At 43.3% G+C, this 14,386-nt stretch overlaps 2 protein-coding genes across 2 annotated transcripts in view; both read right to left on the reverse strand.

Annotated features, from left to right (window-relative positions):
• Positions 1 to 2,844, reverse strand: part of prkd3 (protein kinase D3) — a 47,064-nt gene extending 44,220 nt beyond the window's left edge. The window contains exons 1-2 of the mRNA XM_018734501.2: positions 2,521 to 2,844; positions 937 to 1,771 (exon numbers count right to left, since the gene is read on the reverse strand). Of these exons, the coding sequence (XP_018590017.2) occupies positions 937 to 1,230 (294 nt within the window). The 5' untranslated portion in view covers positions 1,231 to 1,771; positions 2,521 to 2,844. The remainder of the gene's footprint in view (positions 1 to 936; positions 1,772 to 2,520) is intronic.
• Positions 2,845 to 4,307: 1,463 nt separating this feature from the next.
• On the reverse strand, positions 4,308 to 14,248 carry mocs3 (molybdenum cofactor synthesis 3). Its single transcript, XM_018733308.2, has 13 exons — positions 14,039 to 14,248; positions 13,618 to 13,765; positions 13,128 to 13,220; positions 12,729 to 12,849; positions 12,198 to 12,285; positions 11,973 to 12,104; positions 11,696 to 11,804; positions 10,352 to 10,414; positions 9,704 to 9,867; positions 7,969 to 8,016; positions 7,254 to 7,350; positions 6,814 to 6,921; positions 4,308 to 5,316 (listed from the first exon to the last, which is right to left on the reverse strand). The coding sequence occupies exons 1-13, from the start codon at positions 14,129 to 14,131 to the stop codon at positions 5,159 to 5,161; spliced, it is 1,422 nt and encodes a 473-aa protein (XP_018588824.1). The 5' UTR covers positions 14,132 to 14,248; the 3' UTR covers positions 4,308 to 5,158.
• Between the last annotated feature and the right edge of the window lie 138 nt (positions 14,249 to 14,386).

Genomic DNA, 14,386 nt, shown 5'->3' on the forward strand with positions numbered 1-14,386 from the left:
GACTAAACATAAGGATATGAAGTTAAAAACAGGGGCCTGGATGCGATGCCAACAGTGAGATGTTGAACTTCCCGCACATCCAGGAATTGAAGCTGTTGACCTAAAGAATCGACATCTGCTGCTGCGCTGCAAGGGAAACTGGGTCTCGCCGCTTTTGCGCTCGCGAGATCAAAAGCAAGGCAGAGAGAAGTGACGTCATTAAAAAAAGCACTTAAGACGCGGCGCACTTACAGATGCGAACGAAATACCTCAAACGGAAGGTCATCGAGATTAAGGGTGGTATTTCGGATTACTTCCTCTGAAAGAGAGGTGCAGGAAACTTTTCTGCTCTCGTATCGAAGCCTACAGACGGAGCGAGGCGTTTCGATCAGAACTTGGAGAACTCGGGAACCCGAAGGCCTTGGGCAGAAAGAGCTCATCTAGTCACTGCTGTACAACTGGTAAAAGGTACAAAACAAGGGTACAAACTTACTATATGGCAACGAAACCCATGATTCGAAATGAGTATTTCAAACCGAAACTACTATAAAACTTAAAACATTTGCCCCTTCCATTATTGCTCACTTATTGGTTACGAGAACTGAGGTAAAATTCAAATTTACATTTACATTTTGCATTTATCGATCTCTCGTTCCGAAAACGGAGCATGGCGATGTGTTTCGGTCGCATGGAAGGGGGCAAAAGCAAAAATGAGCACCAACGCATTTTTTGCAGAATTCAAGCGTCCATTCAGCAGCGTTTTACCCAAACCGACCTGCAGTACTTGACCTGTTATCAATTCAGTCCAAGTACCTTGATCAAGAGTTCTATAGCTCGGAGTGGGACTCGAACTAGCAACCTACTACCTTGATACGCTCACCACGTCTACGAAGCCGAGTAGGATTTTAGAGCGCAGTCCGGATGCTCAGTCCACGGGAAGAGCGGCAATAGACTCACCTTCTGGTCCACTATGGAGCACACGAGGTCCTTCACGGCGGACAGCGACAGGTCGTGCGCCTCCAGGCTGACCGTCTCCCTGGTCAATCCGATCTGGAGCAGGAAGGATATGCCGTGGAAAGACCCCCTGGAGTTGGTGGGACTCGGGGCGCTGAGGCTCCCGTTGGACAGGCGGCTGTAGAGGGGCACGGGAGGGCTCGGGGAGGGGGACGGGGTCGGCGGGGCGGCGGGATGCTGAGGATGGCTGTATGCTTTAGGCAAGGACGGAGGAGATGAGCTGCTGCAGGCAGACATTGGGCTGCTTCCAAGTGCTGAGATGAGTCGAGTCCAAAAAAAAAAAGTCAGCGTTCACAGTCTAACACCCCGGTGACGAGAACTGGGGCATTTGAGCTCTCATATGAGCCCACACTGGCGCTGGATCATCCAAGGGTGAAAATGACGTCTGCGACGAAGAGGCCCGATGCGAGCCCGCAAAAGCGACACACGCTAGCGCATCGGCACCGGCACCGGCCTCCTCACACGCAGGCGCATAGTGGGCCGCCCTTAAAGCCTGAACACACACACACCAAGATGCGTGCCCCTCCGTCCCAGACTCAGACACCTGTTGATTCCCACTTCATCCTCTGCCTTTCAGCTCACTTCTCCAAGAAAACCGAGAGGCGCGTGACCTCTACGGGCAGCTCCGTTTCTGCGACATCCTCCAGAAGGCGAGCGAGTTTAAGTCGAGTCCCTGCTTTAATTAAACTCGAACATTATTATTATGGCGCTCGCTGTGGTCCGCTGCTGCTTATTTCAGATCGCAGTCATCCGACGTCGTGCTTCGGCCTCCGGAAACCTGGTGACAAACACACAAGAAGAAAGAGAGAGAGAGAGAGAGAGAGAGAGAGAGAGAGAGAGAGAGAGAGGCATTTGGCTCGGGGGAAAAACCATCCACATGCGTGCATTTCTGAAAATAATGTTTGTGCCGATATAATACAGAAAATAGCAATAATACATGATGGCCGGTCTAAAAATGACACAGCTGAAGGTGTTTAAAGCACAAACGAGTCGTGACACAAGGAAGAAAGAATTATTTGTATAGGACTTGGCTAGTAAAGGGGTTCAATGCTCTCCTGAAGGATGTGTCCAGATTCTTAAGGGAAATGTGTGCAGATCTGCCCGCAGATGCACTGGAAGAGTTCTGCAAAATCAACGTTTCAATCATGAAAGTGCGTGCTACAAAAACACCGCGACTCTCATATATGATAATTTGTATCTTTTTTTCTTTGTATCTCATTCTCTCGAGCGGCGCAAAGCAGCGAACTGACAGCTGATCAAAGGCACACTTCGAGTACGTGTTTCGCTGGGATGATTAGTGCGGAGATGTCATTGCTTTCCTTGGGTTGCACATCTGGAAACAGGACAACATCTGCACCCTCCCACCCCGCAAAGTCCACACATGCAGGATTGGAAAGAAAAAAAAAAAGAAGAAAAAAAAAAAAACAAAAGTTACACCGTTTCCAGTGGTCGGAATCCAACAAATCATGCATAGCGGGGTCGCCGAACTGTCCATTTTCTTAAAATATTTAAAGAAACATACGTTACCTTGACTTTTTTTTCTTCTCCGAAGAGGGCGGTTTTGTTGTCCTGGCAAAGAAGTGCAGAAAAACTTTAAATTGGAACGCCAAAAAAAAAAAAAAAAAAAATCGGAAGATGGGAGTTCATTCAGTCACTCAGCGTTCTTTGGAGAGAGAAGCGCGGGGGAAAACCCGACAGGAATTGATTAAATAAATATATGCACTGAAAAAAGCAAGCAAAAACGGACAGCAAGTCACATTTCCAAGTTCTCTCCCCCCCCTTTGAAAAGTTTCTCCTCTATTCACGGAGTTCTTTGGTTCATGCGCATCTTATTATCCAGCTGTGACTGCTCCCCCCTCTTCAGTTAGAGTAGAAGAGAAGAAACGGTTTCTGGGAATTGTAGTTCCACTGTACGCACCCCCCGGTAACGCTTATAGCAGCTTTCTATACAAATACACTACATCTCCCGGAGTACACTAGCACGTCCTCCGGCACTCGTTTCTTGACGCGCATGCTCATTGTCAAGTAGGCTTTCCGTTATTTGTAATCGAGCGTTTAAAGAGTGACTGTAGTGTCTACGACATCTAACGGTGAAACTGAATATATCAGCGAGAATTTCACTAAAAACGTGTTTTTTAAGACTATCATTCATTTGATTTATGTTAGAAAGTCTACGTGGTTGTAGATAAACATTCAAAACTCTTATAGTGACAAGATTCCATTATTTTAATGGTTAAAAATGTAAGAGGACGTAAACTCCTTGATTAGCTAAATAATGCTCTGAAAACGGTAAAAACAGACGGTATTTTCCGCAATACATTGAGTGAGATGCAACTTTTCCTCAATTACGGGGGGTATGTTACTTCGGTTGTTGCCATGGTGCCGTAGCGACAAAATGCTGTCACGTGACACTCAAAGCGGAAACGTAGTATTTCGTAAGAGGGAAACCAAACAAGTTCAATCAATGCGCACTTGTGCATTAACCTAATAACTTAATGAAGAATTAAGTGCGAAACAAATGTTCTTCTTTATGATTCGGTTAGTCTAACTGACACCTTTCTGAACAGAGTACTTAGGGACACTGACTTGTAACCTGAAGGTTGTTGGCTCAAGCCCCAAATCCTGCTTCTATCGTTCAGTAATAATAAAGTACTGTTTACTGTTGAGCTGCTAAGATGGTGCTTACATGTTCAAGGATCTTCACCTGTGATCTAATAGTTGCTGCTTCAGTCCCTCTGCTCACTACTGCCTAGCAGCTTTGATCAAGTAACTCAGAATGAATTGCTCCAGTAAAAAACACCCTACTCTATAAATGGATCAAATCCTGTAAGCGGCTTTGGGTAAAAGCATCAAATAAGCAACAAATTAATTATAAAATGAATACTAGGAGAGACAAAAGAAAAAATTGTGGATATGTGACATACCAATAAATGTTAGATGGAAAATTAATTTAAAAAACGCTTGACAACAGACATAGTTAAGTATGTGTACACAGAGTACTGGAAGTTAGACAAAAGCTAATTGTACACTTCAAATCCTGAAAGCAGACCTGAGAAATCACAGATGTTTAATTGTTCTAGTTTACAGTTAAATTACTTGTCCCACATAGCCTTTTTGTATTTATATTTATTTTTACATAATTTTTTATAGCATTGTGCACGTTGTTGCCAGACCTTGGCCTGTGTACCACACTGTCTTGTCTTGTTTCTGCACTCATGTTAAAAAAAAAAAAAACAAACAAACAAAATGCACTCTGTTTTGTGTGGCATGGAGGTCCAAAGAGAAATGGAATTTCATTTCCTGTATGTGTAACTCACTTTTAGGCAGAATGACAAAGTTGACTTTGAAATACACTTCAGTAGGGAAAAAAAGGAGAGTCTCCTACTGCTCAGTAACAGAGACAACCTCAGAAAAATTAAATGGATAGTAAAAGAGGACAATACAGGAAAAATAACTTAGTACTAGATAAAAAAAAAACAAGGAAAAAAAAATCAAAACAAAGTTTAATGGCTTTAGAACAATTTAATTATAAACTGTGATTTGTTTCAGCTCTAACTTGACTATTCCAGCACTCTTTGCAGTTACTTATACATTGTGGATGTGTTTTATATAAAAGATGATTTTCCTGTCCCCCCCCCCCCCTTTATACTCAAACATTGTTTTATCATAGAATGCCCTCAGTGGGCCATGTTAACTGTCCCATCACAAGGGTCTCAGGTGGAGACTAATGCAGTAGCCATCACAAATAAAAACAAGATGCCACAATATGTCACAGTGTTTTGTCTGAATACGTGTTTCCCCATTGCTGTTTCACTTCCCCGTGAACCTTACAATGTCAAAGCTCTCCTGGCACACCCATTTTGTTTTCACTTTCAGCCGATCAACGAACACTTTCTGTAAGTCACTGGATATGAAATATGCAAAATATTGACAGTTGCTGTGGTGTATTCCCTTTGTGAAACAAAGGGAGCGAAAAGGAAGTGCTAATTATGTATAGCTTAGTGCTCATGTTCCTTGAGCTGGTGTTAACACACCTTAAAAGTAAAACAAACTGAATGGAGCTAGATATTAACAGATGGGAGATGGGTTCGAGACTGATCATGCTAACCGCACATTCCAGGGCATTCAAAGATCCCGTGTACGTAATGGACCAGAGCCCTTAGGGTCAATACTGTGGAAAAGAAGGGTCAATCTTCTGAGCCCAGGCCATCAATCCTCCAATGACATCCTTCGCCGTTACGTTCTCCACTTCCGTGCCGGACATTTGCTCCAAAACCTGGACCGCTTTTTGAGAGTCGTTGCCCATCTTACAGATCACATACACTGCAATCAAGAGGAGCTTTCATAAGAAACATCTTTCAGACCTTCTTTCATTGAAGCCTATGGTTATATGAGACTATCTTTGGAGGAGAAAAAAAAAAAAAAAAAAATTCAGACTCCAAACTTGCACTTACATGTGCATAACAAAACTGAGATGCACCTTGAATAATAAGCTATGAAAAGACAAATCGTGTAAAAATAAGTTCTGCAGAGAGAAATATGATCTCTCACATAGGCAATTTCAATACATTCGGCACATCTCTTCATCAGCGTATGCAGTAACTGTTACTTGAGCCACAGAGATAATCATCATAAAGTATTTGTGGTGTGAGATCTGTCCTGTTACATTCTTCGCTCTGAGGCCTTGCGTGTTTTAATATTTATGCAGTCTCATTTCAACCCCTTAGCTGGAGTCTAATTACAGTAAGTAAAACATTAATGAAGAAATAATGGACAGGGCCACCTTTGCCCCTTCAAATATACTTTGCTCAACCATAAAAATCTGTGAAAACATAAAAAGCAAGTACTGAAATTTGAAATCAACACCCCCCCCCCCCCCCCACACACACACACACACACACACACACAAAAAGTCATTCACTGCCTAAATGAATACATCAGTCTAACCTTGTAAGCTTCTGATTGCATTTCCCAATAAATTTGGCAGGTGGCAAAAGTTGATTAGAGTGATTGAATATTAAAAAAATAAGACCATATGGACTTAAAATGCACAAAAATTAAACCGTAACTACTCAGCAGAATTCAACAGAGCAACAGCTGGTGGAGACAAATTTTTTCTATTGTGAATTTAAAATAAAAAATAAAAAACCTAGCAACCACATCACCTCAACAGTTACTGACAACACCAAAAACCCTGGTCATTGAGAGACCCAAAAAAAAAAAAAAAAACAAACAAAGGATTCATTAGAGAAAGGAACCTCAGGTTACTCCTCCCCTTTGTGCTCCAGAGTACTGTACAGCTACCTGACAGACAGGCAATAGAAAGGCCAGCCCCTTATGCATATATGTGCAAGTGACTTGTGGAACGTGACCATGTCCACTTAAGAGCTGCGGTAGGTGGTGCAACTGCACATTTCCTCTCTGAGCTCTCCCCGTATGACCACTTCTGCTGGGGCTCCACAGACGTTAAAGGGGAGATGAATATGGAGTTATACCACAATCCAGCAATGGTATGGAGAGAATTTCCCAGAACAGCATAATGATAAATCACAACCAGAGCACACAACCTGCAAAATGTCATAACTGGAAGTGCATGTGTGAAACAAGTACATATTATAAAGAAGGAAAAAAATACACATTGTGTTACAAACCTGAAGACATAATACATTTCTTTAAAATTAAGCAAAACCTATGTGAAAAAAACTCTCAGAACAAAGTTCCCAACCACAAGTACCTGCAGAAACTGTAATGAGCCATTTCAACTACTGCAGTTCTTGTAAAAAAAACTATACTGCGGTTACAAAGATTGGAGTACTGTACCTGGAACAGGCATTTCTGTATTCATCAGCTGCTTTATCTCCATTATCTTGTCTTTGAGGAGCTGGATGTGTTCAGATTTTCTATTTTCCAGACTTGCAAGAGGAATGTCTGTCAGCTCCATAGGAAAACGAACCGCTTTACCATTATAAGGAATGATACCATTTTAAAATGAAAAAGAGGAAAGTATGTCACACTGGCTGAAATGTGTACTGCTGTGGAGAGTGTGGGGGGGGGGGAATTCATATAACATCAGTTCTCATGGCTTGTACTGAAATTGTGACAGTCAAAATTCTTGTCCTTCTACCATTGGTCCAGACATATAAGTGGCCTATTTCCAAATAACTGCATTCCCAAGGATGAGAGTGGAAGAACAGTGTTGGGGCTGAAAAATGAGGAAAGAAAGGAGTGTATGTCAAAAAGTCAGACATAAAAGAGGATACTGAGTGAGAAAGGCAGTTGGCAGATGTCCACTTCCACTAGGGGGCGAACATCCAGCAGGATGTGCAGAGCCTGTCTCCCCACTATGTCCTGATACTCCTGCAAAAAGAACACTGATAACATTAAAGTCAAAATTTAATTTCAATGACTAATTTAAAAGTTTCTACAGTGATAAAATTACATGAGGTGCACATTAAATATTTACAAGAACTTAGTCATTTGATGCTTTAATTGACCAATGGGAGAAAAAAAATTCAGAGTACAACTATACTAACAGTTTCCCCATTATGATGAAAGTGTTGGTGAACTTTCATGGTTATATTTCTTCAAGTGCAGGAAATATGAAAAGGTTAAGAGCACAAGGTATTTAAGGCCTTGGCTAACCTCTATGTCTTGGTCACTTGAACATGGCCTAAAAACATCCATCTCACTGACAGCTTTCTCTATTTATTTATTGCATCTATTCAACAGAAAAGCAAACAAATATAAGACTATGTAAGACTTGACTCCTTCCATTAGTCACCCGCTACTCAACGTTTTGTAATTTCAAATTACTGGGTGGGACTACCTTAAGATTTAATCTGGTTCTGTAAAAGAAAACGCTATAAAGTACATCTTATTAAAACAGAGTAACAATTTATCCCAAATCAGATAAATCTAAAACCAACAGAGAAAATTAAATTATATTTAAAAACAGTGCCCTTCACTGTTCAGTACCTGGACAGATATCCTCTGGTCTTTGGACAGAAGGCACAGTCTTCGACACTTGACAATCCGAGAACATTGTGGTAACAAAACAAGACACACCAAAAATATTATGTATCATTAAAGCTCTATTTTAACATGGTGAATAACAAAAAATACACTATGAATAACTGCTTTCATCAGTCACATCTAAAGGCAAAAATGTACTTAATATGCGTGTTCAGCTGGTTTGAATGTTGGCCTTGTGATGACAGGCTGCCAAACCCCAGACTACAAACAATGAAGGGCTGTTTGTAGGGTTAGAGAGAACATGCACTTTGTACAAAATCGGGTGGAACTGGGGTCTGCCTGCCATGGGCCCAACCCAACCCAGAGGGAAAGGTCTTCATTGGCAGCACATGTAGCAGCACTGACACTGGCCAGAAAGCCCAACGGGCTGTGCTTGTACCGGGGATGTACCATAAAGTCCAGGATCAATGTACATTTATGGCTGATGCGCAGTTATTGGCTGCATACCTGAGCTCAGTCCCCAGCTGCCGGGCACACAAACAACCTCAGTTATGCTTACAGGATCAGGTAAGGCCACAAAAAAGCCACTTTAAGAACGATTCACTTTCTAATATAGCAAGATAAACAGCAGCCTTGTTGAATACGTAAAATGCAGGCTGGTAACAGAATTGAGTAACACTAACTCATGGAGAAACTGGAGTGGCACAGCGAGTAGCACTGCTGTCTCACAGCACCTGGGTAGTGCGAGAGGATGTGGGTTCAATCCCTGCTCAGTCTGTGTGGAGTTTGCATGTTCTCCCCATGTCTGTGAGAGTTTCCTCCCACAGTGCAAAGACATGGTGTTCAGGTTCCCCCACAGTGTGTGAGTGACAGGGAGAGTGTGTTCCACTGATGTATTGATGAGGGACCCAGTGTAGTGTATCTAGCAGTGTAAGTCACCTTGGTGAATAAGGTGTGTGGGCTGATAACACTAAACAGAGTTCTTTGGAGAAAAGCATCGGCTAAATGTAATTAAAAATCTAAACAAGAAAAAATGCATTCAGGAGACAGTCATTCACATATTCACTCTTGCTGATGAGCCATGTTTGAACTCAACTGGTGCAGGTGAGTCAGATGGCTCGTCCCATTCTCGAGAACACCACCTTCAGAATGCGCCACTAAAAGTAAGCAGTGGTACATTGGAAGAGTCTGTACCTACAGATACTCACTGACCCACTGCATTACAATGTGACAGTAAATAGGTGAATCCCACCTTGGGTCATGGGGCTCAGTGTTGGCACACAGACTGTAGAATATCCAGAAACATAACCAGTTGACTTGCAAAGCTTTCATATCTTCTTTTCAGGAACTACAAAAAGGAGCAGCAAAAAACATGCGATGTGCAGACTACAAATCTGCGTGTTCTTCAGCCAGTGTCCCAGGACAGGACTTCACCTGCCACATGAAAGGCTGTGGCTGTTTGTGACTTACAGACCTGCCAATTATCCAATTACACACATTGACTTTCAAAGGATTACCTCTTTTAAATTACCATTTTAACTGCTGAAAAACTTGGAGAGTAGGAGAAGAAGCGTGGGCAGATAGATAATGAGGCATGCTTCCCCACACATATTCTCCCCATGTATGGAAGTGGTACATATAGAAAAAGAAAACTGAAATCATCTTTGGTTAACCAAAAGATGACACAACCCACCATACAGTGCGCAGCGCCCTGAAAGTTGCCCCATGAACTTCTAACCTTGTCAGTGGCGGCAGATCCACAGAACTTCTCATAGTCCTGCAAGCCAGTCACAGTGGGATTGTCCCCACACACAGCGCAGCCCATCTGCCTGGGTCGGAGTCGGATTGAGCGGAACCGAGTTGTCAGGGCGTCAAACATCAGGAGCTGCTGGTGGCAGGAGGCTGATAGAGTACGGTCAAGGGAACCAGGCAATGGTTTCTCTGACATCTGTGTCACTTTGGAGAAAAGCATCTGCTAAATGAATACATCTAAATGTAAACACGGACCACCGCTCCAGCCTCCTTTTTTGCCGGGGGTCTCAGCTCGTCTCTATGAGGACGAAACCTGGATGATTTATGATAGAGCGCAGTGTACCACAGGGTCTGTGTTTGTTCAGCAGGTACACAGTTATGGCACAAATATTACTATAATATTACCATTAATATTGTGGTGAAAATGGTTTTATTATACATGTTGCAAAAACAGTCTTTTGAAGCAACTCAAAGGACAGAAAAACAAATCAATGAGCAAGGGAAAAGTACTACAACACCGAGACATCTTGCCCAGGACTCAGTCCACATTTGTTGTTGAGAGGCTCTGAGGGCAGGACATGCCTACCATGTCCATGAGACTAAAAATAACAGGACTCTTCACTGTAAAGGATACATGTCTTAGAAGAGGCAATCTTCAGGACCTCCAGGGCTTGAAAGCATCCCATGATTCCTGGCACTGGCAAAAAAAAACAAAGCATCACTTCAACTGCTGCTCCCCCACACCACACTTTAAAAGCCACAAGGCTGCACCCCCATCTTCACCACACAGATTTTCTTTTTATCTTAAAGAAGTAATAGATTTTTTTTTTCTTTATATCTAGCAGTGTCTGATCTAAAAATTGCTGTAGCTGTCATTCATAACACAGAGCTGGACAAGAAACAAAAAACCATGTGATTACAGCATTTTTATCAGTGCTGGTGGCTGGGGACACACTCAGCAGATGAAGTAATAGTAATTTATCCAGCTGATGCTTTTGTCCATGTACATTTATTCAGCTGACACATGCTTTTCTCCAAAGCAACATACAACTCAGAAAAAAACAAAAGTACATCAACAGCAAAGAGCTACAGACAAATGATTACAGGTATGCGCCACTTAACAACGGTTATGTTCTGTGAAACCAATCGCAGTTCAATTTCGTCGTTGAGCAAACACCATGGAGTGTACAGTACTGTCTTACATAACAGAACTTTAAGAGTACACTCTAAAACAGCAATAAAAACTACTATACAGTAAATACATAAACCAATAGTGTATCATTATGTATTATATACTATACATAAATCATATATACTTTCATATGTCTGGTAGCGCAGTTAGTTTGTTTACTAAACACGCTTAGAACATGTGAGCGATGCATCGCGTTATGACCCATATGATGGCTACAATGTCACCCTTTGATAGGAATTTTTCAGTCCACTATATTTTTAAGGGATCACCGTCATCGTATATGTGGTCAGCCGCTGCCCGAAACGTGGTAAAGTGGCAAATACCTGTATTGAAAACTAGTTTTTGTGATACCACTAATGTTCTACTGAACACAACACAAATAGCATTCTACAGAACACTACAAAACTGGGCCTGAAACACAAAGAAATACAAAGGTGATCATGACAGAAGGAATGATGCAAATTTATGGAACTGTCAAGAGACTAGGAGAAAAGTGGATCTGAAAGCAACTGGTTTTGAGACCTTTCCTGAATGAACAAAGGATTCAGCAGCTCTGAGGAACAGTTACAGTTTGTCCACCACACTGGAGGCAAATGCAAGAACTTGGAGGCTTTCAACTTTGGTACAATGGGAAAGCAACTTAGAACCCATTTATACAGCAGGGTTTTCTTACTAAATCAATTCAGCATAAGTACCTTAATGAAACATATTACACTAGGAGCCGCTACGATAAACAACTGAAAACTATCTAGCAAAACACTCACAGCACAATTCAGTGGGACTCACCAACACCTAATACCCCTCCATCAGAGCAGTTAGTGACTGTCTCTGTGGGTGGGGGGACAGGATACAGGCACCTGTAGCAGGGGCCCCCGTGGTAATTGTACACAGTGAGCTGTAGGTACAGGAGAGAGGGGGAAAAAAAAAAAAATGAAATGCAGATGAGGAGCTCAAACGGTTCAGATTTTGGTCAATCAGTACGTTAGTTAACTAATCTCCTGTACAGATTGGACGAGGAGTCAGGAGATGGAGGGCAGGGAGGGGAGGGCTGAGAGGGCCTTACCTGCCCTTCTATCCTTAAGGCACTGGCTGATACCAGCGGCTTTCCACTGAGGACGCAGGCATCATTCACCAGGTAGCGTGTGGGCACGTTGTCCGAGCAGTCGGCCACAATGTCGTACATGAGAGAAACCATCTCAAGGAAAACAAGTGCAACACAAACTCAGGGGAGCAGAAGACCTTTTCTCACTGAATGGTGATGTGCGATGTGGATTTCTACTCAGGACACAAAGTCAGGATACTGCCGAACAAGCTGTAGGGCATTCTCAGGAGTGAGCTGTAGGTGATAGGGAACACACTGCACAGAGGAGTTCAGCCTGGCAGGGGGCACAAGGTAATGCTTTAGATGAGGTAAACATTCCCACATAGGATACAATAAAACTGACTTGTCATCCTTCAGCATAAATTCAACTTGCAAGTATTGCTTCAGTTTAAGTTAACAGCGCCACCCGGTGGTGTAAATTGTTCCACTCTGCCAGTGTTGTGTGTGTATAATTGCGTGTAATACTGTAAATCACTTTGGATTGAAACCTGAAAAATATATATCAATAACACATTTTTAAGTTTCAGTAGATATGAAGTAAATTAATCGCTAATGTGAAGGTTACTGGTTCAAGTCCCTGTCCCACCATTGCTGCAATACCCTTAATCAAAGCCCTAACCCTGAACTGTTCCAGTAAAAATAGCCACCTGTATCAAATGTTAACAAGTTTTGGATAAAAATGTGACTCAATCAGCTAACACCACCTGACCAAACTACCTCCTGACTGCCTGGGCTGCAGACTGTGCTTTTGACACTCCCAGCATGTCTTCACCATGAAGGACCTGTCTATGTAGGTTGCTCAGCTCCACCTCATCGTAGTCCAGCAGCCCCAGCCGACCTGCAGAGACAGAGAAGACGACTCACCTGGTTAGCAGAAGTGGAACACAACAAGACCTGTCAGCATCTGGATAACAGGACTGAAAGGAAATTTTTTTCTAGCAGTAAAACCCATTGATGCACCTAAATATAGTACTAAATTAAAACTTTTTCCTCCTCTTATGCGCATCAGTCATTTGTATTTCACTGCAATTTGTCCTTTGACTTCGGCTGCTCATTTTGGGGTGGCATGTACAAGCACGTTGCAGATAAATACGATGCAAAAATCACATCACGCACCAATGCCGGCTGCAGCCAGGTACTGCGCCAGGGGGCAGCCAAGCCCCCCACATCCCACCACGAGCACAGAGGTTCGGACGAGCTGCAGCTGCCCTGCAAACAAAGGAACGCCAGGTCACACTTTAGGTGCTCATGAAAAGAGATACAGGTGAGCGGCAGGTAACATAGCAGTTCGTGCTGGCAGCTTTGGACCCGAAGGACTATAGTAGAAGTATAATCCACCACAAATAAATGGGTAGGTCGCATTAGAGAGACCTCTCAGCTACAGGAGTGCATGTAATGATCCGTGGAAGTCTCAGTGGAGGTTGCGAAGTAAAAAAAAGAGGGTTTGCGTTTTGGTTGGAGTTCTTGGGGCTGGTAGCTGTGTTTAGGATGGTCGTCTGTGCACCGGGTGACTGTATTTGGGTTCCAATCTGCAGAAGAGATAATGAGCCATTCTGTCACCCATCGCTGTCCCTGCGCTTTATTGCAGTGCCATTCTGATACCAACCTTGCACCCCGAGCTCTGGCAGCAGGAGCTGCCTGCTGTATCTGAGGATCTCTTCATTGCTCAACGTGGACCTGTCCTTCAGAGGGGGGAGGACAGACACCTCCTGTTGGACCTCCATCATCATCTGAGGGTCCGTTTTCGGTTGCGTCTGCATGGAGAAAAGCCAATGATTATATAATATTGTTGTGAGCAGGGTCATGGACACATTTGTTTATCCGTTTAAACTATCAGAAACGCCATTAAGACTTAGTAAGTGCATGGTTTTCATCTTAACCTCCGAGAACAATGACAGAGTCACAGAAAGAAAAGCGACACGAGCCAGAAAATAAATAGCGCATCACCGGCTTCTTTCCCGAACCCTCGTCCCTCCCCCCCGGGACTCTCGTCACAACACCCGGCGTAGAGCGTAGTCCTGCACCACCTTCTCCAACAGCGCGAGTTTCTCCTTCAGAGCGCCAATCTCTCTGTCTTTCTCCGCTAGTCGCTCCTTCAAGCTCAAAACATCCTCTTCCATCGTTCTTTTTCCAACAGTTTGCGACTGAGGCGCTCTAGTCTACGTCTAACTGAGTTCAACGGAATCGGAGGCACGCGCCATCTACTTCCGGAACCGCTGTTCAGCGTCCCGCGTGGCTCGCGGAGACCACGTGATTGTGTGCGTGGTCCACGTGATCTAAAAGTGACGTCACGCGGGGGGGGGGGCGCTCCTAGTGCCTAGTGTTCACACGTGTGCAGTACAACGTAATTCCAGGGTATGTTTATAACGCGTTAG

This window comes from Scleropages formosus, chromosome 15 (assembly GCF_900964775.1).
Source record: "Scleropages formosus chromosome 15, fSclFor1.1, whole genome shotgun sequence".
Lineage (NCBI taxonomy): Eukaryota > Metazoa > Chordata > Actinopteri > Osteoglossiformes > Osteoglossidae > Scleropages > Scleropages formosus.